Below are 23115 nucleotides of genomic sequence, written 5' to 3' on the forward strand. Positions count from 1 at the left end.
TCTGTAGGCCCGCCATGTGGCCACCTTAGAGCTACAGCGTCGGAGGACAGCATACTGGTGTGCTGTGAGCTGAGGACACACTGGCCGACCTAAGCCCTCCCCACCCAGGTGATGCTCGGCAAATTATGTGCCTCCCCTTGGGAGTTCTCGTCCACGGTCCGCAGTGGAATGGCCTGGACTCGAACCGGTGACCTTCAGGCTATAGAGTGCATCCTGTCCTCCACGCGGAGCGCCTATACCGGATGCGCCACTCGGGAGCCCCCTACAGGTCTTGTTCAATGAAATACAAGCTTACAGTGTCTTAATAATAATACAAGTTTGTCAATCCACAAGTAAAAGGAGTTTATTTGATTTGGGTGGTTTTGTATAAAGCAGTGAATGGTTGGTGTCTGGGTACTGCAATGTTGGTATTTGTCTACTGTGGGGGTGAAAGAGACTTTCTTAATCTGATTCACTTTCATGACAAGCTAATCTGGGGCAGGGGCAGGGGAGAATGAATGCTCACTGGAGCTGAGATGGAGATACCCTGTAGGTCCTGCCAGCAGCACTGCGATACATTTATTGTCCATCTGTAGAATAAACCAGCGTGCCTGTGCCAGCGTGCTGTAGTTCTTTAAGGAGAACAATCATGATGGTGATAAAAATGCCCGTGGGAACTGGGTTAGTTAAACCGTTAACATTGCAACCCCTGCTCTGCTTTAAAAAAAAAGAAAAACTCCACCCAACCCAAGAGGACCAGAAGTAACATCACAGAGTTTAGAAAATTGGTTCCATATGAAAGTGACACAAGTCTGACTTTCTAATTATAGAGGCAGATCTCAGGAACCTAAAAATAGTCTGTGCTTTTTATTATTACAGCATATCAGAATAAAACAATTGTGTGTGTGTGTGTTTTTCCCTTGTAAAAGTTTGTAGAATTTTTTTCCTGCCAAGTACATACATCATCACCCTTCTCTAGAGAAGCTTGATTTGTTTTTTTTTCCTTTCTCTGGGTTGCATCTCAGATTGAAAACTTGTTTGCGTTAACCCTGTTCCCAATCATCTTGTAATTATTCCATTTACGACAACATTTCCAGACCGCGTTCCGCAAGCCGCAGACGGGACTGCTCATAGCGTTGCTACGTGACGGCGATTGTTAAGTGCGTTTGCGGGTCGAGGCAGTGTAGAATCAGGGCGCCTGCACTCTGAGTTTGAGTTCAATCCATCATTCTTCTCTAGATTGCTGCTGCAGTCACGTTTGCGGACAGATTGCTACATGCGGATTACGGTTTGTGTAAAAAGCAGTCCAGGAAACGCTGTATTCTGTTCACGTCTCGCAGTAATTCGTGGTTATCAGTTCAAGGAAGTTGTCATTCTAAAAGGTTCCGTGGAAAGGTGCTTCTGTTCCAGCTGGTCCATCTTTATTCCGAATTCTCCATGTTTTTTTCAGCTTGCTTAATGTAATTAAATACAAATGAGTTTGCACCGTTAGGGTCAAAGATGAAGCATTTAGTGGGCTAATGTTAACAGGTTAAATGCTGTTTAAGACAATGGGAGATCCTCTTTGTGGAAATGTAATCAATATAACAAGCACAGCAGCGGTCGTGTTCAGTGACCTCTTGTTGTGGTTAAGCCGGCCTGACCCCATGGGGAAGGGTGCTGGGGCTTTAATTAATTAATGAAAGGGGTTTCAAGATCTTTCTAACCCAGTATTACCATTTCCTCACAAATATAGGTACCGGGTAGAATTATTTTCTTGTTCTTCACTGCAGTCCATATACTGTATTATTTATGTCTTTATTTATTTATTTATTCATTCACTCATTACATTTTTTTTTATTGGAAAATGATTTTTACACTGTAAAAGTAATTAGAACTGTGAATGTTTCATTAAAAATAATTGTTTTACTAGATTGGGGGAGCGGGTGAGAGAACAGCATTATGATTAGCAATTAATGAACTTCTCGTTTAAGCACTTTATAGAAATGATAACGCAGCGGGGAATTCCGCGTTCGTGATGTCAGATAAGTGATTCGTTATGACTTTGTTTATTTGACTTTCCTAATGAAATATAATCTTACAACGTCCATAAAAACTGTTGCGGGCAGACAGCTGCGCCACTCAGACTTCCCACACACTTCTGCTTTATTGCCAAGGCCCTCATATTCCAACCTACAGTACAAGGACCTCAGTGTCGTCCAGCACGTAGCGTTTTGGAGTGCAGTGTGGGAAATGCATGGAGCAGCTGGTCTGGTTGGGGCATTCATTCACTTGCAAGTCCCCTTCAGCCCCGGAACAATTCCCTTAAAGTTATTGCTTTGTACATTATCCAGGATCCAGCTTGTCAACTCTCTAGCGCTGAGCTGGTGGCCGTGCATTAGACGCCAGCGCTGTGAAGCTCCCAAAGCCACTTCAAGGCTGCTTCAGATCCTAAACAAAGGCTTTATTATGAAACCAAACAAGACATAATGGGATGCAATTGTTCTGTTTTCACAGAATTCCGTGCTCTCTGCCGTTCTGAAAGCTTCTTATTAATGTGACGTGTTCCTAACAAGGTGTAGTTTAACTGGAGAGGTTGTAGGCAAGCCACAAGTGATTTTGGAGAAGGTTGTTCATGTGAGTGTGGGTCATATTTACCAGACTTTTGCTTCACTTTTTTTACTAAGTGAAATGACTGCTTTGGTTTCAGAACCAGACCTGAACAACAGGAAATATCTAATCTATTTGTCTGTCTACTCTAGATGTATAAATAGATAGATATTCCCTGATGCCACAATTCATTAAAATCCCATTTGAAAATGAGAACTTGCTGCACTGTATCCAGTTGAAGGACATACTGTATTTTCCTTTTTTATTATTATAAATCAGTTTGTGCACATTTTTCATTTAGTGTTATTTTTCTTAAAATCCCTGTCTCCTCTCCCACCTCCAGTGCTAAAATCTGTGAAATTTGGGGAAGGTGCAGCTCTTCACTGTGGATGTGTGAGGAAACTTGTCATGAAACAACATTTTCCAATCATTCAACATGATTTGAAGAACCGCTCAGTTCCTTGTGTACCTTCAGGTTTTAACAGTCTGTTAAGAGACCAAGTCAAGTGGGCAGAAGTTTTGGCCGGTACCTTCTTTAGCATGCTCAGCACACAAAAAAGGCACAAGCTGAAACATTAGTCTACCTTTAAAATATTACCTAAGGAATTTGATTGAAGTTGTGGTTGCTGGAATTTCATGAATACACTTTGAATGACAGTTTGACCAGAATAATCTTAAGAGTGACTGCGTTGTTTCTGCTCTCCGTACTGAACACAGAGCGCCGGAGGTTGACTAGCCTCTGAGAACCGTTTTCTTTTCTCTTGTGAACAGGAACTGAGATCGTTAAGAGACAGTTTCTCCCTTAAACAGGAAATTCACATATATTACTGAAGGAGGTTTTCCTGCAGATAAACTTGGGCAAAGCAAATCTCGGCTTCGAGTGAGTGCCCTTCACTAATGAGCAGGGCCAGGACTTTATTATTGCACCCCGCGGGTTGAAAAGACATTCCTCAGACTAATTCTGCACTCTGTTGTTTTACTAGGACTTCCCTTGAAACTTTGGTATTGTTATTTAAAAAAAAAAAAAAAAACTATTAAAAAAGCAACCATAATTCCTCTGGGGGTCCTATCAATACTTGATCAAAATAAATTGAGTAAAATAAATAAATACATCAATTCCTGCCTCAAAATCAAAGTGGCCTTTTGTAAACAGTTGTCATGTGGAAATGTGTGCATGGTTAAAATGACGGCACCCTATACATTCAGTGAATGCTAGATCAATGCACAGCACAGTACATGTGTACAGTACATGCACAGCACATAAAAACAAGCGAAACGGCTACTCTGTGGAGTAAAAGCACTGAAGGGTTACGGAGCGCACAGGTCTTGTTGGAGAGGAGCCCCCATGCCACAAAGCTGGATGTTTATAAAACACTGAAGGATGACGGATATGACTCCCCTTGCAGAGAAGTTTCAGCCATTCCAGGCGTTAGTAATACCTGGCCTCTACATTGCAGCTTAGCCGATCAAATTCATAGTAAACCCAACAAGGGGTTAAACTACTCTGCTGTGGGTGTCTGGTCTGTTATCCTGTAAAGTGTAAAGCATTGACGCTGTAGCACAAGCTCGCCACACTACAGGTCACAGACTTTTGAAACACAGCTATATACTCTAGCCAAGGCGCCAGTGGAAGACACTGAAGGAGAATAACAAGGAATAACTTTGTAATGTATTCAGCCTGTCATGTCATGTTTTAAGTGCTACACGTGTGTTTTGAGGAATATGAGGACTTTCAGCTTTCAAGACGTGACATGTTCAGAGCAGCACATGTCAAAACACCCATTAGCGAAACTTTTTTTTTTTGGTGCAATTCTAAAGAAAAACAAGGTGGTTCCAATGAAGTGTGCTGTGTAAGTTTGGAGTGGCTGTCTCGTGAACAGCTGGGTGCATGCATTTTTTCTTTAAGCGTTATCTGCCACCATCGTAGCGCTCCGGAGTTAACTCTTCAGCTGCTGCCAGACTCCAGCCATTAACCAGCCAATTTCCCAACCATTTGCCTTGGAATGCCCTGAATGAGTTCTACTCAGCTAATCTAGACTGGAACCCGAATACCTTAGATCATTAAAATAGGGCTCTTTGTGTACCAAGGTAATATAAATAAAACATCTACAATCTACTGGTGATTTAAACCCTCTCTTGTCTCGTATAGAACCTCCCCCACCTGACCTTCACTAAACTGATTTCCTATCCTGAACTGAAATATTTTTCAAGTGCTCTGATTTTTGTTGTTGTTGTGTGTGTGGTTGCCATGCAACGTCCTAAGACTGGTGAACCCCTGGAGGCACTGTAACCTTTCTGCTTCAAACCTTCATACCATCTTCTGCTGCATGGAAACCCTAAAAGCCTTCTTGAGCAGCAATGTCTCTTGTAAACGTGTAACTATGACTGCATCCAGAGAGATGGACAGAGAAAGGATCTTGGAAAAGGAGAACAATGCCCTCTGCCCTGTTCAGGACTGCATGTTCACAGTGCATCAGACGTCAATGTAGACGTAGCCTCTCAACCCTGCCACAGGTGGGCAAAGGAAAACTCTGGGTTCAGCAGGGTAAAAGTATAGGGCCGCTTGCCATCTAGGTTAAGCAGTAAATTGATTAATTATGTTTATCTGCTTTTTGCAAAGCAAGTACCTAATTAAAATGCAATTTGAAATTGATACCCCATTAAAAAAAAAAATTCTGAAGCTCAAATTTCTGAGCCCTAACTGACTTCCCGTTGAAGATACTTGTTACTGTGTACATTCTTGAAATGTATTTGTTTACGACTGTAAGTCGCCCTGGATAAGGGCGTCTGCTAAGAAATAAATAATAATAATAATAATAATAATACTTTGCAGCCAAGGGGAAACCTGTGTGTGCCTGGCTAGAATAAAGGGGGTTTCAACCCCTGACATCTAACATCGCCTGCTAATCCAGTTTTTAGATTTCAACCTTTGTTAAATGTGTGCCAGTGCTGAGTGCCCCCTGTTCCACCCGTCACTCAGGTTGCTACAGCCCGTGCTGTAACACACACAGCAAGGTCATAAAGCAGGTGAATGACAGGGAGACGCCACAGATAGACTTGTATACATTCATTACCCTGGATGCAGACTGCTGTTCTACAGGTCTCCATTCAGTCCCCCTGGAGGCTGGTGTATGATCGCATGCAGTTTATAATAGCAGATAATGGCGAGAGTGTGGGGTTTCCAGAGGCTTACCGAGAGAAGGCTGTCGTAGCGCTGGGCGGTGGGAGTTAAAGACTTGCTGTACCGGACCCTGAGCGATGTTGTGTCTGGAAGCTGCTCATACCTGCTACAAAGATTTCTTTCACAGATAGCATTCCAGCTCAAGCTTTCACATGTCAGACTTGGCACGATGTTGTGCTTTTAACCATCTGGTAAGATGGAATGTTTCTGCTCGGCTCCAATTCGTTTTCAGCAGCGAGGGATGCCGTGGAATGCTTGGAGGATGTATTTTTGTCTTTTTTTTTTTTTTTTTTTTTTACACCAGGGAGTGTAAACTTGTATACTCTGCTGAATGGATGTACATCGATCCTTCTCTGTGTAAACAGACCCCTTGTTATATTACATTATCGTTTTAGGGGAACAATTGCATCTAACTAAATGCAATGTTCTGCTGACATTTTTTGCAGCTGTTTTTTGTTTTCAGATGGCCACGGCTAGGTGAGTTTCTAAGCCCTTCTTACTGGTCCAAAGATCAGAAGTTTACCTCACTAATGTCAACAGACCTGTGAATGCTTTGCCAAGCTTGTCAACTTGCCAGTAGTGTTTTAATCTTCCCTGAACCTGCATTCGGGAAAGAGGCTTTATCATCTCTTCTGTACCTGCAGCCTCTTGGCTTTGAAGTGGGGAAAAGCTTCAGTGCAAGCCACAGCAGGTCACAGCGTGAGGGATTGAAAGGAAAACCAGCAGTTTATTGAAACCGCATCAGTGATCAGAGAGCAGCAGAAACAGCGCACTGTACCCCTCCTCCCTGCCCAGAGCAGCAGAAACAACGTACTGTACGCCTCCTCCCTGCCCAGAGCAGCAGAAACAACGTACTGTACGCCTCCTCCCTGCCCAGAGCAGCAGAAACAACGTACTGTACACAATAATTGGCCAGTGTTATGTTTCATGCATACAGTATATAGAAATACTAAAAGAAATTTCAATGACAGTGACAGACGTTTAAACTTCTCTTGACGTGCCCGCTAGTTAGTTTCAGTTTTTCTAAGTGTTTTGTAGTAAAGTGCATTTGTAATGACTGAGGTTTTGCAGATGAGGAAACCGATAAATTGCTGCTTGATGAAAATACCCACAACACCAGTTTGTTCCCTTTATTCCAAGCCCTGTTTTGCTTGTTCTTCTGGGCTGGTCTTTGTTTTAGAACTGTCTTTGGGTCCCGGTGTGGTTAGCGGCTGTAACTAAAAAAAAAAAAAACACACTGCCAATACATTGCGGTATAAACGCACTGTGCCCTCGTCCATATTTGTGCATTCAAAACATTAAGTCATAATGTAAAATAAGCAGCTTCTGAAAGCCACTGAATGAGCGCTCTGTTCCCTGGTCATGATCGCTGTTCCTCCAGACCTCAGTGATCTGACACACGTGCTGTTGGGGGATTCAGAACAAACCTGTGGTTGGATTACATGCAGCTGGGTTTTGTGGTGGCTGATGCATCTACTAAGAATTCTCCTTCTATGAAAGAAGAACATGTTGCTACAACAAGACCATTTCCTGCCGTGAACACAAAGCGGTTTCTAATAAAATCTGAGGCGGCCTTGTATAGTGTGACGGGACACTTGTGGTTAACTTGTGGAGAGCTTTGTGTATACTGGTCATTTTCTTCTATAGCCTGAGGAACTGTTAATATCTGGACTTCTGAAGAATCACTGAACGACGGGAACCCATTTGGAAATGAACACTGATAATGGCAGTTGCTGAAACATGATTGATTGAATATTGATTGTATCTCCAACAAGACTTAGCATGTGTCAGTCATTGCACTGTGCTGTCACTGTGGCAGGGTTTTATATTGTAAATCTTTTCAAATAAACCTCTTTTTAAAGCAATTTTCTATTGAAGAAAGGGAACTGCATTCGAAATTTCAGTCTGTTGCAAGGATTAGTTCCTGTACAGTACAGATAAATGCCTTCCCGAAGCATCTTAAGTCATTGTGCAAGCACTGGTTTTTTTTTTTTTCCTTTTACAAAGTGCTGCCCTTTCCTGAAGGCGTTCAGGGATACTCTGTGCCAGGGTGTGGTGAGAGGAGATCACAGAACACAGATCCTTGTTTTCCGCTGGGTGGAGGGGCCTGATTAGGTGAGCTTATGTTCACAAAGGGGAGGCTGCTCTCTAAATGAAATTGAGAAAGTGCACTTTGAGGATATTTCGCTTTTTAAATGCTAATTGACTTTATTTTAGCTGAGATCCATTGTTTACAGTCAGAACAGCGTAGACCTGCAAACGGTTGTTCTCTGAAGTAGCAGTGTGGATGAACACTAATCTGTACTGATATCGATTCAGTGATATTTTATTATTGTGACATTTTATTACTGTTGCTTTGTCCTGGGCTGAAACTGTTAGAAGGCAGGAGGCGTTAAACCTGAATTAAGAAGCAACACAACGTACAGTGCGATGGAGAGACAGACAAATAGGGTTAGACTGAAAACCGCTGCAATGGCCGATTTAATGCTGCTGTTAGTTTTGTACTTGCTGTCCTCTGAATTCACAGCTGGCTCAGCACTGATTTTCTGTATCCAGAAGGTCCTGTGATTCAGTGCTGTTTGCTTCCCCACCTGCTCTGTGATGCAGTGTAAGTCACAACATCGCTCTTATTATGATGCCATCTAAAAAGAAAAATGTTTTGTATAATTTTTTTTATGATCAGTGGAATGTTTAGTCTGTCAGAGCTTCCAAGCCGTGGGAATCGCTGCTCTCAGATGTAGTTTTATAACTGCTGTTCTTCTTGTGAGCCAGGCAGCTGGGTTAATGTGTGGTACACTGGCCATGTTTTCGTGTTTTTTTTCAATCTGCATCCGTCAGCACAGCAGGGACGAGTTTGAAAGCAGCACCTGCACTGCACTCGCACCCAAATCCCAGATCCCAGAAGTACCCCATCTGCACAGCCAGGTCCAGGCTGCGTGATGGATAGGGCCAGCAGAGATCCGCAGCTGAAAACAAACAGCCCCACTGACAGAATACACATCTGTATTGATTTAATTTAGTCTTTTTCTATATAAAGACACAGGCATTTTTATACTCGCGGTTATTCACGCAGAATCTGTTTTTTTTTTATATACAGAGATAACAGGAAAAGAAAAAACCAGAACGTGTGTGTTTTCCTTTAGAACCCATTGAGGGGACAAATGGTTGATTTGGTCTCCGTCTCCTTTTAATCTTTGCCCTATACACTATAAGGTAATACTTCACGTGTGGGAAGGGTGTCTTATTGTAGAGAGGTCATCTTCTACAATTCTGTACCTCAGTACACCCCAATAGAAATTGATTAGTCCCTGTCATTAAAACAACCGCGCACACACACACATTCAGGCACGGGCAGCTGTGAGCAATGCATGCAAGCCTTTTCAGCGCTCTTCTGAATTGAATTATCCTGCCCACGCTAATAGCGCAGCATTCTTCACACTGACTTCACCTGTCAGCCCATTGCAGTCCATTTCGAAGATAAGTGAGCGATCGCAGTGCTGGTGAGCTGATGGCACTAATGAATACAAAAGGGTTCTTGTTAGGAAGACTTGTCCAGTCACCAGCGAACGTAATTAATCTGTCCTGTTTTCTGGCTGCTGGAACAAACAGGCATGACAACGCTGAGCACATTTTTGCAATTAGACGGAGATGCCCCTCGTTTGTTTCTGCTTGGCTGATCCCTCTGTGTCCGTTGCACATTTTCATTTTTTGTTTATTAAAATAATTGCATGATAACAACTCGATTTAAACCCCCACATCTGGCAGCAGTTAAAACGGTCTTGAAATCTCTCAAGTAAGATTTATTAAAAAGCACAAAGCAAGGAGGACCCAGCTGGTGCATTGACTAGCAGGGCTAACGCTGGTCTGCATCAGATTGCAGGTGGGTTGGAATCCCAGTTCATGCTGCCTGGAGAAGGGTTTTCAAATCATGCTTGCGTTTCTCAATATCAGTCTTAATCTCAGTCCAGCATGTGGTGCAACACAGGGTCATGAGCAGTGCTCGCCAGTCATCCAAGTGTTTCATCCATAACGATACAAAAACTCAACAGTGAAACTTACTCAATTTAATGACAAACGCTAAAGTCTTGTGTAAGAGGCACGTTGAAGCCGGGGCTCCCTTAGGATCTTCCAGCCATTAATACCCCTGGTTAGTTACTCTCTGAAGCAGTATCTGCACTTTAGTAGCATTACTTCTGAATATTTTGTAAGGTACTCTGATAACTTTGCCCTGGATGTGTCTGGGGATGCTTTCCTTCATCGTGGTCACCTGTCCAAGATCTTTACACACGTCCTCCCCAGCCTTCAATGCTCAGACATGATGTATCATGTAAGAAAAAAAACACATTTGTTTCTTTGCATAATTGGAGGGCGTTTTGTTGCAGACGGATATGGATTAAAGAGCTGGGAAAGCCTGAGCGTGTAATTGAGGGGCTCTGGACCCCGAGTTAACAGAGGGGCTGATTGAATACGGATCCCTGCTCCTTGTCTGTTCAGCCGGCTGTTCACTGAGGAGCGCTGTTATGATGTTATCTGTTTGGAATGGGATACGGCTCAGATAATGTATTCAGTTTTCTGATAAGATAATTTAACATTTCAGTGCATGGGGGGAAAAACTCTTTGTTCGAGGCCCAGAAAAGGCAGTGAGGAATCCTGATGATAAAAGAGCAGGCTGGATAAATCCAGATTCCACTATAGAAACTGTGCCTGACAGACCCTACTGGGGCTGGCATTATTAGTGAGACATTGCGGTCATAAGAATGTGTTTTTTTTAATGAAAATGAAGTTTGATATTCCTGAAATATGTTCCTGGCTGTTGTTTAAGAAGCCAGTTGATGAATACTGAACTATTCACAAGCTTTGTGAGTAGCGTCTTTTCTATGTTTTCTACGTCCTGTTTGTTTAGTAAGTGTTATTAATATTGCTTTTGAAAAATAAGCATTTAGAAATACTAAAATAAACTGAAATTCAATGACAAGCCTCTCGTCTTTCTTTCTTTGATTTTTTTTCTTCTTGAAGACACTGTAAAGAAATAGGCAATGTTAATGTGATCGATGATAATTAGTTATTTATAATAATTAGTTATTGTTTACAAATAAACTGAATTAACGTCATAAAAAACTCTGTGTAGAGCAGTCCTGTAATTTCTGCCATGACCGGACCTGTCTCTTCTCATCCTGCTCGCCCTCCCTTCCCTTTCCTCATCAGTGTCTCATCCTTTCCTGCAGGGCGGGCCCGGTCACTGTGTATGAAGTATGATGAGACACAGACCCTCTCTCGAGACCTGCCTGTGCAGACAGAATCAAACCAGTTCAGAGTGACTCCCTGTCCTGCCAGCAGAGGTTTATTAAACGAGGGAAAGAGGCTCATTCACACTCAGCCAGTCTGGAGAGGCTGGTAAAGCCAAGACGCAAACCTCACGCGGTCCTGACTGTGCTCAGATTCTCCAAGCTGTAGAGTTAATGTCCATCCGTAACTGTAAAGCACTCCAGTGGAGGTGTGTTTAGTGATACTAAAAGGTATCGTTTCGACAAGAAGCCTTTCTCAAATTCCTCAACTACTGTAACTGTACATAATGTTGATCTGAACTGTGCACAGCACAGCCTGTTTTCTTAAAGTACACTATCGTAAATCACAGGTGGAGGATTTGATTTTCTAAACACTTGTAATTGCTATTACTGCAGGTGCCTTGAACTTTATTCTGTACTCGATTCTCAAATACAGTATTGTCGTATTTTTTGTTTATTTATTTATCTTTTTGCCTTTTCATATTGTAGCTCTTGAAATCATTAAGCAGTTTTCAATAGCTAGTCCTAGCTTGCAGTTGAATCGCTGTTGGCAGCTGATTGGTTTTCTGTAGCTGCTTAGCCTCTGTGGAAGCTGCAGGTTGCCTCAGCACACCTGGCTGGGAAGACTTGGCACCGCACTGAATCAACCAGCATGTCAGGGTTTTCATATTATTATTATTATTATTATTATTATTATTATTATTATTATTATTATTATTATTTATTTCTTAGCAGACGCCCTTATCTAGGGCGACTTACAATTGTTACAAGACATCACATTATTTTTTTACATACAATTACCCATTCATACAGTTGGGTTTTTACTGGAGCAATCTAGGTAAAGTACCTTGCTCAAGGGTACAGCAGCAGTGTCCCCCACTGGGGACTGAACCCACGACCCTCCGGTCAAGAGTCCAGAGCCCTAACCACTACTGCACACTACTGCATATGGTGCAGCCTATCAGTAACCACTTGCTGTGTAATATGTATGAAATATATATATATATATATTGATAGTGTTCTGCCCCAGAGTGCAGAAGCTGCTAACAGGCTATGCAAGCGAACCGCATCTGAAAACTCAATCAGTATTGCTTTCCTTTACTGTTCCCGAGAAGTCATGTGATGAAGTCCTGACCCGTTCTAGAGCCGTCCCAGCATAGCTTGCCCTGCATTGAGAATGTATTTATTTACAGTACAGTTTGTGTACAGTGCTTTTGAAGGAACATATCAGAATGGTTTTAAAGGGTTTAATTTGGGAAGCAGAGCTATCTGCAGGTAAGATTGTGACAACCTAGGACTATACCATCAATATTACATGCAAGTTAATGTTAGCTGCTTTTTGTAATGAAACTTGAAAAGTATCGAGCTTGTTGCAATAAAGAGTTATTTGGGTGATTAAATAAGGTTTTAGACAGTTAAGCCTCAACCGAGAAGCTAATGGCTTGCTTGATGGCTGTGTTAGTGTTTCAGTAAATTTAAGGTCTGTGAGCTTTATTTACCAATACGCCTCAGGCGCATTAGGATTGTTTTTGCTTTTGGTTTAGCTAATGTGCAATAAAACACACAAGTACTGGTGCTTTCTCTTAATGCCCTTTCATGATCTGAAGCTGATGAAGATCGCATTAAGCTAGGGGTTATCAGATTTAAAGGAAAGTAGTAGATTCACAAAAAGCAGTTTGCAGTGCTGGGGATGGGGGTGGGACTGTGGGGAAAACAGTCACAAGGGAAACATTTGAATATGTAGAAAGGTATATTTGATGCATAAAAAAATAATCTAAGAATGTATACACGACTCGTAATAACCCTTTACATTGCTCGTCCCCTTATGGTCACGATATCGAGTAAAGGATTAGCACATAATGACATGGCCACCTAGCCATGGGGTTTATTGTTCATCGACACAGTAAATTGGTGGGCATAGCTCCCCTCTGCCATGTCATGGCTCCCCTCTGCCATGTCATGGCTCTCCTCTGCCATGTCATGGCTCCCCTCTGCCATGTCATGGCTCCCCTCTGCCATGTCATGGCTCCCCTCTGCCATGTCATGGCTCCCCTCTGCCATGTCATGGCTCCCCTCTGCCATGTCATGGCTCCCCTCTGCCATGTCATGGCTCTCCTCTGCCATGTCATGGCTCTCCTCTGCCATTTTTCTCCCTGAATCTTCTTGTTGGAGAAGAAGTAAAACCATATACAGTAATAGGATGAAGTAGGGTTCTTGTACTTGGTCAGATGTACTGATTTGAATCCATTTGTCTTATGGCATCTAATAACGAGAGCCAGTCTAAGTTTTACCCAGGACATTGTTAGCAGGAAACCGTTTCCTTTGCCATCCAGCCTGTAGATTTGCCGTGAGTGGCGCTCATTATTTCACAAAGCCATTTCACTCCCAATTAAAGCTTGATGATTTATATTTGAAGTGGCATTTGTTCCGTCATAAATGTTTTAATGACGGGGCAAAGAGGCAAACAGAACTAATGCTAAACTTGGCTGTTCTCCATTTACTTTATTATTATTATTTTTTTTTCTTGTATACAAAATATAATTGCTTATTCTCTCCAGGGGGTTTCTTCTGAAATTATCATTTCTAGTAAATTGTTTATTCTGGAGATCAAAGAGTCCAGTCGCTGTTGTTTCGCGTTTTTCTTTAGTTCAGTAATGTGGAAGGTATCATGACTAGAGCGCTGCATTGTTGTGCACAGTGTATGGCAGAGAAGGGGTGCAGTAAGACCTGTCAGTTTATTTCCAGCTGGGATTAGAATACTCTGCACTGCCTGTTGTTCTTTACTGTCAAGACTTTGAGAAGCACTTGCAGTGGAAACGTTTGTGCATTTTTAGTTCCTTTTGGTATTTCTGAATTCAGCGCTGTTGAATGCTTGATAGCTATGGATGTTCTTTTAATGTCCTCAAAGCAGGTGGGACAAAAGTGCCTCTATTCTAAAAGTGCAGCACAACACCTCAGACATGCAGTCTCCCATTGCACAGCAGTTTGATCCAATCCTGGTTTTACTATGAGTTTAATAAGACACACCTGAGCTTGTTACCCTTACACTAATCAAGCTTGTAGTAAAACCTGGAATGGGTGAAACTGCTTTGCAATAGGAGTCTTATTGCTATCTCTGTACTGGGTGGAGTCCAGGTTTCCTCAACAAATTGGAACAGTAATCTAGAGCAGTTGTGTCGATGTGTTACTCTCTTCAACCCTAACCCCTCTTCCATCCCCCTGCCCTTCTCACTGCCCCTTCGCTTACACGCTGCATTATAAACCAAGCATCAGTCAGTACCAGCTTTAGGCTTCTCTTTTCTTTAATTCATCTAAACTTTAGCATCTGAAGATTTTGCCCAATATGGATTCCACTCTCATTCCGTACCCCTGTGTCCTTACATTGTCAAAAGATCCTGATCCAGCGATGGAGGCTTTGTAGAGAGTTGACGCGGTACATTTATACAGTGTTCTCTCGGTGAGTCCAGTGTTCTGTGTTTTCAGGGGGAAGAGGCCGGCGGGCATCGGCAGCATCCTGAACCGGATTGGAGGGAAGAAGCAGAAGATGAGCACGCTGGAGAAGTCCAAGCTGGACTGGGACTCCTTCAAGAACGAGGAGGGCATCGGAGAGGAGCTGGCCACCCACAACCGGGGCAAGGAGGGGTGAGTCTGCAGGGGACAGGGCAAAGAGAGGAGAGTCTGTGCAGGGGATAGAGCAAGGAGGAGAGAGTCTGTGCAGAGGACAGGGCAAGGAGGAGAGAGCAGAGAGTCTGTGCAGGGGATAGAGCAAGGAGGAGAGAGTCTGTGCAGGGGATAGAGCAAGGAGGAGAGAGTCTGTGCAGGGGACAGGGCAAAGAGGGGTGAGGCTGTGCAGGGGACAGGGCAAAGAGGGGTGAGTCTGTGCAGCTCCTGTCTGCAGACATCTCTGTCACTTCACAGGAGTGTCGTCGGAATACCTGAATGATTCCCAGGTTTATTTTTGAATTGTTATTTTTTATTTATTTTATTTATACAGATTAATATAAAAAAGGTACCACTATTGAATTCAAGTGGATCGCCATAGGGGGAAAAAAAAGCTGTTCTATTGGCATTCATATGAACTTCCAAACATTTTACAATAATGTAAATTCAAAAGAAAAAAAAAAGGCAGATATGAATTCCTATTGACTTCCAGTAGCGTGATCCTGAATTCATGACCATCTCCAGACTTTATTCATATGAGCTGCCACTTGCTAGCGTTAAACAAACAATTCAACTTTAAAATAAAGATGTAGCCTGGATAAGAAAGGCTGCTGCTCCTTCTGTGTCCCTCTAGTGTCTCCAGGAACGAGCTGGTTCTAGAAAAGGCAGATCCATGCTTTAAATGAATCATACGCCAGTCTCTGTGTGTGCAGTTTAAATAGAGAGCTTTTTACTTGAAAGAGAGTGACTCAACAGTGCTAACGGGATAAAATCTGAAGATGAACCTCTTGGTTATGACATGTACAGTAATAGGAATATAGCCTGGTGTGCAAAACAAGTCATTGTGCTAGTGTGGGCAGGCATGCAACCTATTCTTAGCACGTCACTCAAAATATATACTTCATAATCCAAGTGCATAGGGGCAAAGCAGGGCTGTGTGTGTTCCACAGGTGACCTGTACACCTTCTACAAGAACAGAAACCTCCCACTGTAACCTGTGGTAGCACGAAGCCTTTGAATAGGTATAACCTTGGAGATATTCCATCTTCTAAAACACCAAGATTATTCGTGGCAGGTGGGCAGTTTGATTGATTCAGGCACTGACAGAGCGGAGAGGTGGAGAAGCTCATTTAGACCTTTTACGTGGTCTAACTACACTGCCGCCAGCCTGCTAAAGCACCGCGCAGTTGTTTTCGGATTAAGGTTAGCCAGCCTCTGCTTTATCTGCCGATGTTGATGGGGTCATTGAGCTATAACCATTTAACGATGACTGCAATTTCGATACGCTAAACGCCAATGGCAGGACAAATTGTGCTATAATGAGCACAGCCCACCTAGAACGAGAGCAGCCTCCAGAGATTGCATTCAGCTGTTCAGCATGCACCAGATTAGAGACCTGAGCAAGAGTGAGGGTGTATTATAGCTTTCTTTGTGAGACAGTGTGTGATCATAGCTTGGTAACACTTATTTATTTACAGTATGGCCTGCAGACATAGGATGAGAGAGAGGTATGCGTTGTTCGGTTTATTGTGAGCCCTCACAGACGGACGGTGAAAGGCAGAGGAAGCGTGTATCTTATTAAGCGATTTCCAGGAAATGTTTGTGATGAAACTTTAGTAAGACGTCTAAAATAAAAAAAAAAAAAAAACAGGCAAGTAAGGCATGGCAATACACATGTCCTGATTTTCCATAACGTGGTTCCCATTTAGATTTTCGGGACAGATGGGATCCAACAAGGATTTAGGATCTAGTAAGTACCATGTCATGGTGCCTTCATTAATGCAAGGGTTATACTGAATGTAGGCAAATTAGACACATAAGGCTATTGTATTACAGTATGTAATACACTAAATAAAGTTCTGCCTCAGTCTGAGTGTATAATGTATGATACAACAGGACCAGATACAGCACATTACAAAGATAGAAATAAGTCTCCTATTGCATAGCAGTTTCACCCGCTCCAGGTTTTAATATGAGCTTGATTAGCCACAGTGTATGAGTAACAAGATCAGGTGTGTCTTATTAAACTTATAGTAAAACCAGGAATGGATCAAACTGGTATGCAGTGGGAGTCTTATATCCATCCCTGTATTAAAACAGAGGGCCTTGATGAATTCATACCGTACAGAAGGAAATGTAATTAATAAAAAGGCATTACAAGTACAATGCGTAGATGGCCTCGGGATAACATTTGAACAGAGAACTGTGTAGTGGGGATTGACAGTGAAAGTAGACGTGAGAGCTTTTCATGTGATAAATGTATATTAGCTTTAGATCCGCTGTCGAGACTTGAAAACTGCTGCTGAAGCGTTCAGTAGTTGGTGGCATGTATGTTAAGTAATTAAACGTACAGATCATTTAGCCTTTGCATAGTACAGGAATTTGATTTAAATAACATGATTATTTTCACAGCAACAGTTTACAGTTATTTGCTCGTGGTTTTGAATAATTGAGTTCCATAAAAGTGTATTCGTTTCCACTGCTGGCTTAATATGTTTGTATTTATCACCAATAAAGCCAGATTTCTGGCAGCCATGTGAAGTTTATTGGTCACATACAGTGCACTCACATAAGTGTAATTAGCAGCAAAGCGTGCTGGAGAATGCACCAGCCCTGAGCAGCTCCTGTGAGGCAGTAGACACACTAGTGGAGAGTTGCAAAAGTCTTGAGTTCACAGTATTTAATGCTAAAACCCCTTTTATGCCAGACTGTGCTGTATGGAAGTACGTCATCGAAAGGCGTGTGCTAAACAGACAAATTGTTTTGAACAATGGCGGCTGTAAGTGAAGGCTGTGTTGAAAACAAACCCGACAAAGTTTGCTTCGTGACGAAACCTCATTAACAAGACTACTGACGTGTAAAGACTGAAAATAAAAACAGCCACAAATGTTTGTTCAACTTTGTCCATCTTTGCTTGTTGCATACATTCAATCAATCCCACAATCCAATGTGATCTTTTACTGCTGCACAGTTACTTCCTGGGTCAGCTGTACCTGACACAATGACATTGGAACACAGACAGCCATCTCTAACTACAGCTCCCCCAGACTGGCCAGCTCAGCTCAGCTCAGCTCAGCTCGGCTCAGCTGTACCTGGTGAGAGGCAGAGGAAACCAGGCATTGGTCTTAAAAAACTTTAAACTACTAGAAATGTCAACAGAAAGAAAAAGGGAAGTATTTTTATTCCAAAGTAATTTATAGCTGAGCTCCTGTTCAAACAGGCAGATAAAAAGAAATGGGGCCAGCTCAACTAATTAAGCTGCAGTGGCTCAGACTGCTGTGCAAGTGGAGGGTTATTTCCGTCTCTGACGTCTGTCTGAACTCTGGGTTTGAGGGATGCAGACAGGTTAGATGTGCAGAAGAAATGCATTAGGAGTGATTAGACCTGTTAATGCTGTAGTACCAGTGAAGCTAGTGAACTGTAAACTGAGCAAAGCACAGTGCTACAGTAACATGTCATGCAGCTGTATAATAAAGGACTGCCCTCTTTGCTTTAGTAGCTTTCCTGTACAGCTCTGTGGTTCGGGTTTGTATGGTACTATTGACTTAGTTAAGCCAGATGCTTTCGTTATTATAAGCCCCCGGCACTAGCATTGCATTACACCATGCAGCCAAATAAAAAACTGGTAAACATCAACAGTGTAGATATACAGTATATCTGGTATATAGTTACACAGTGAATAGTTTCTAAATGAATAACAGATAAGGGTATATTATGCACAATTGTTTTTGTTAGTAAGGACTCTCGTGCACTTTAGGGCTACATTCACAGGCTTTAAGACAAGTCTAGATACTTTTTTGTCTGAATAATAACATCTTTTATATGTGGCTTCCCAATCACAGGCTTGAGTCTGAGACACATTAATAGAATCACAGAGCCTTGCCTCAGCTCAGTACCCTGTACTGTAGTATGAACAGGATTGTGCAGAGATTAAAACCAGCCTCTCAGCTCAGTGCCCTGTACTGTAGTATTAACAGGATTGTGCAGAGATTAAAACCAGCTCCACAGTTCAGTGCGATGTTGCTTTTTTTTCCAGCAGTTTTGTTCTCATGTGCTCGGCAGGTTAATTGGCTATAAAGCCCCTGAGTGTCACTTTCAGACCTGCCCATTAAAATACATCTGTATGTCATTAAGGGAGTTGCTATGACGAGCATATGAATATAGGTCAGCTAGGAACAAAAAGCACTAATTTAAATCACACATATATATAGCAGACCCTAATATTGATGCGCTACAGCAATCTGAACTTTCTTTGTGTCATGTAGTTTGTGTCGGATGACTTGGAAATGATGTCACGTTAATATTAGCTATACTGTTGAATTATTCTTATTTAACTGTATAGGTGCAAACTTTTGTACTGTAGGATTACCTGGACAACAACAAGGTGCATTCAGTAGTCATTTAATAGATCCCATAAAATCAACATAAAATATACAACCTTAGGTGCCTCTTTTACTATTGTACTGCTAGTTCAGGGCTTCGACTCGTGACCCGAAGCCACAAAGCCATTCTCAACAAAGGGACCTGTGGTGCAGCGCTTATTAATACTGCACTGCCTGAGGAGCTGGCAAGGTGTGCCTGCATAGTGGGGGGGGGGGACGGGACCTCTCTTACACTCTCTTGCTCTTTGCGTCAATGTGTTTGCTTAGCTGTCCCACTACTGGATAAGGAGGGATGGAAATAAGACTCCCATCGCAGTTTGATCTATTACTGGTTTTATTATGCGTTTAATTAGACACACCTGAGTTTGTTACCTATAACACTGTGGCTAATTTAAGATCGCCCTGGAAGAATCGCAGAGGCAACGGTAGCATTTCAGAAACAGCCTTAAAAATACACAGAAAGCTGCAAGCCAGATATTCCAGTATTGCAGTAATGAGGCTGTCTCAGTAACCAGTGGTTCATGAACTTGCTTATACTTTGGGCCCTTTTAGCCTTCATTTTGCTTAATGTTGCTGATGAACACGAAGCTTATTTCTGCACAACAAAAGCAGCTGTGCCTGGACCCCAGAAACCAAGCTCACTGGGCTGGTCGTTTCTGGCACTTTCCCCCAACCTTGTCTCAGACTTACCTGTCCCCACTACAGATTCTCTACAGCTCCACATGGCAGTGCATGCCAGTTTTGGTCCGTGCAAGACAATTGGAAGGCAGCACGTCCTTCTCAAGAACAGGTTTTGCTTGCCTCCAAAGTGATAGCTGAACTAGCTCATCCAGAACTCTATACACTCAATCATAACATAAGTAAAAGAGCAGTCTTTATCAATGAATACTGAAAAGCTGGTGTAAGTTAGTATTTCTAATTGATCTGCTCTAACTCTGATTCTTGTGTTTTCCAGATATGTGGAAAGGAAAGCTTTCCTGGAGCGGGTGGATCATCGGCGGTTTGAGCTTGAGAAAAGCCTCCGGCTCAGTAACATGAAGAGATGACAGTGCGACCCTCTCCTTCGGCTTCATGAAGCGATGACAGCGCGATCCTCTCCTCCAGCTCAGTAACATGAAGCGATGACAGCGTGACCCTCTCCTCCAGCTCAGTAACATGAAGTGATGACAGCGTGACCCTCTCCTCCAGCTTCATGAAGCGATGACAGCGTGACCCTCTCCTCCAGCTTCATGAAGCGATGACAGCGCGACCCTCTCCTCCAATGACAGTGAAGAACCCCCCCCCTCGTCTTTGACCCTACCCTACCCTTTAGAGCTCATTTTGTTTTCAGAGTTCCCCATCTCTTTACTGATTGTAATACTGTATTGTCATTATGCACGTTCCACTTTAATTTAATTTTATTTATTTCCTTTTCTTATTTTTTTAATGTAATAAATCCCTAACCTTAAACTGTTGCAAGAATTAATACTGTAGCAGGTCCCAATTGCTCAGACGGCAGGGGTAGTGCTGCACAAACCGATTATTCGAATCACAAACCCAAGCTGCTGTTTCTTCACTTTGAATGGTAAATTAGCCCGATCAACACCAATGCCCCTCACCTGGTTGTCAGCACCTGATTTCTGTGGAGCGCTCAATCTGAATAAGCAGTTCATGCAGCACTAGCCAGGTGCTTTCTGATGTCTTTGTAGCTGAGGCTAGTTTGTAGTTTTTCGAAAGCTCAGCTCAATGGGTTTGCTACCATGAGTGGTAGACCGTGAGGGGGACATCAGGACTGTTCAGTGTGATAACGGGTTGTCCTAAGGCAGGGGTGTCCAATCACGGTCCTGGAGGGCCATTCCACTCCAGGCTTGACCGCTAAAATGAGATTGTTCGCTTCTTCAGAGTCTGGATGGAGGTTTAATTGGTTCAATTAAACAATTTAGAACAGGATTGGAACAAAGACCAGGACTGGAAGGGCCAACTTTGGACACCCCTGTGCTAAGGTGAAGCCCACAAAAAATGTTCCCAGCTGCTGTTTGCTTTCTAGGGAGCGAGTGATGGTCAATTCAGTGGAGAAGGAGAATCGGGGACTTTATTTTTTATTATAGTTAGAAGAATGTTTTGCGTGCCCCCTAAAAATAACTGTGTCTGTCAGTATAGCAGTGGAATAACAGAATTTAATTTCCCCCATTGTGCTCCATATGATAATGTTACTGTATATTGCGAAATAAAGCACTTCTTCGATTTAATGTTCCTTAATATGTGCCCCTTCATGTGCGTTAGGACATGAAACATACCAAAACTTTAGATACATTATGCAATGGCCTGTGTCATTAATACTTGCAGTAAAGTTACAATAAGTAACACATGCACAAGGTATACCAGTATACCACTTTAATACCAGTTCAACATCTTACACAAGCACTTCTTAGAAATCGTTACCCAGTATACTATGTTTCCCTTCTGTTCAAACAGTGTCTGGCAATGCCTATATCTGATTAGCAGTCGGCACTTGTTTCGTACGAAATGATGGTCCAGAGATGACCTTCGGAGGTAGAAACATTTCATTTACAAAGAAGCCTCCAGTTGCTGCACAATGTGTGCTGTCAGTTCCACCTGCTGTGTCGCAGCAGACAAAAGCACAGTGAGATTAACAATTACAGATACAAACCTTTTCCAGTGGCCCAGGCTAATCAGGATGCATTTTCATTCCCAAGGTATAAAGACTGTGGACATTCCATACAGCTCCTGTAGTTCAGTCTTCATACTTCATTCCCTGGTTGCAGCGTGGACGTCTCGGAGCTCAATTTACAGTCAGTGTGTTGTAAATTAATGTTGGCACACTGATCTTATTAAACTAGCAGGCAATGTGGGTGGATAATTGAATGTGTTTACGCTGTGAAATGCCGTGCGTGACGTATGTTTTGTACAGTGTACCAGTATCCTTTTCTTCTGTGTTGTATGAAAGAGCATGCCTCTCTCCTTGTTCACCTCAGTTGTCATAAAATGTACAATACTTGTGATGTTGAAACAACAATAGTTGGAAAATACTATACAAGTGGTTGACTTGACAAACTGCATACAATTTATTGCACGTATGCTTACTAAAGTCCCAGAAGCATCCAATTCCTACAGTCCGGAAGGGGGCTTGGAGTTGGAGTTGGCATGCTTCGGTGCAGAATCATCATTCCCTTTTTGACACGCATGTTATCGCAATTTAGCTGTATTGCAGGCTTGAGAGCTCATCCATATCTAATCTAATAAGCAAACACAGACTTCCAAGTACAAACAGAGAGGCTCGTTCACATGGTTTGAAATTCCCAGTAGGCCATGGCTACCTGGATGTCATCCGGACTCTGGAGCTGCAGTGATTTTAGCTCTGCCTGAGCCAGAGCTCCAATCAATGATCTCTCCAGGGTGCAGCTCAGCCCTCCAAGACTGTATTACGATTAACCCCTTCACAGCCTTAAAAAAACATCCAGCACAGCATTCCTGTCATTACCCAACACATTAACAGAAAACCCTGCATCAAATCAAAACCCTTCCATTGTCAGATTAACAGAAAACCCTGCATCAAATCAACACCCATCCATTGTCAAATTAACAGAAAACCCTGCATCAAATCAAAACCCTTCCACTGTCAGATTAACAGAAAACCCTGCATCAAATCAACACCCTTCCACTGTCAGATTAACAGAAAACCCTGCATCAAATCAACACCCTTCCATTGTCACACTCAAAAAACTTTTTTATATTGGCTACCTTATTGATTTATTTTAAAGCTTGCAATGAGATTGACAAAAACTTTGGGTCAATACCAAAGAAATAAACAAGCATGTTATTATCAGCATGCCATGACTGTCTGGTTAGCACTTGTTATTGCTTTTTTAATAAAAAGCGTGATGGTTTTGTTGTGCACAGCTGCACTCGCTTTGCTTTGTTTCCTCCTGTGTTCTGCCCTTGTGCTCTTTATACTGGCACACATAGCAACTCTTCAGAGCTCTTCACAGGTCTGCTTTGGCAGCTGTCCTTTCTGGTCGACGTCACTTTGTTTTTAGCC

At 42.5% G+C, this 23115-nt stretch overlaps 1 protein-coding gene across 1 annotated transcript in view; it reads left to right on the forward strand.

The window, feature by feature from the left end:
* LOC117424161 (craniofacial development protein 1-like) overlaps positions 1-21304 on the forward strand; it is a 29140-nt gene extending 7836 nt beyond the window's left edge. The window contains exons 6-7 of the mRNA XM_034040282.3: positions 14518-14676; positions 20032-21304. Coding sequence (XP_033896173.3) covers positions 14518-14676; positions 20032-20122 — 250 coding nt within the window. The 3' untranslated portion in view covers positions 20123-21304. The remainder of the gene's footprint in view (positions 1-14517; positions 14677-20031) is intronic.
* The last annotated feature ends 1811 nt before the right edge of the window (positions 21305-23115 follow it).

This window comes from Acipenser ruthenus, chromosome 19 (genome assembly GCF_902713425.1).
Source record: "Acipenser ruthenus chromosome 19, fAciRut3.2 maternal haplotype, whole genome shotgun sequence".
In the NCBI taxonomy this organism is placed as follows: domain Eukaryota; kingdom Metazoa; phylum Chordata; class Actinopteri; order Acipenseriformes; family Acipenseridae; genus Acipenser; species Acipenser ruthenus.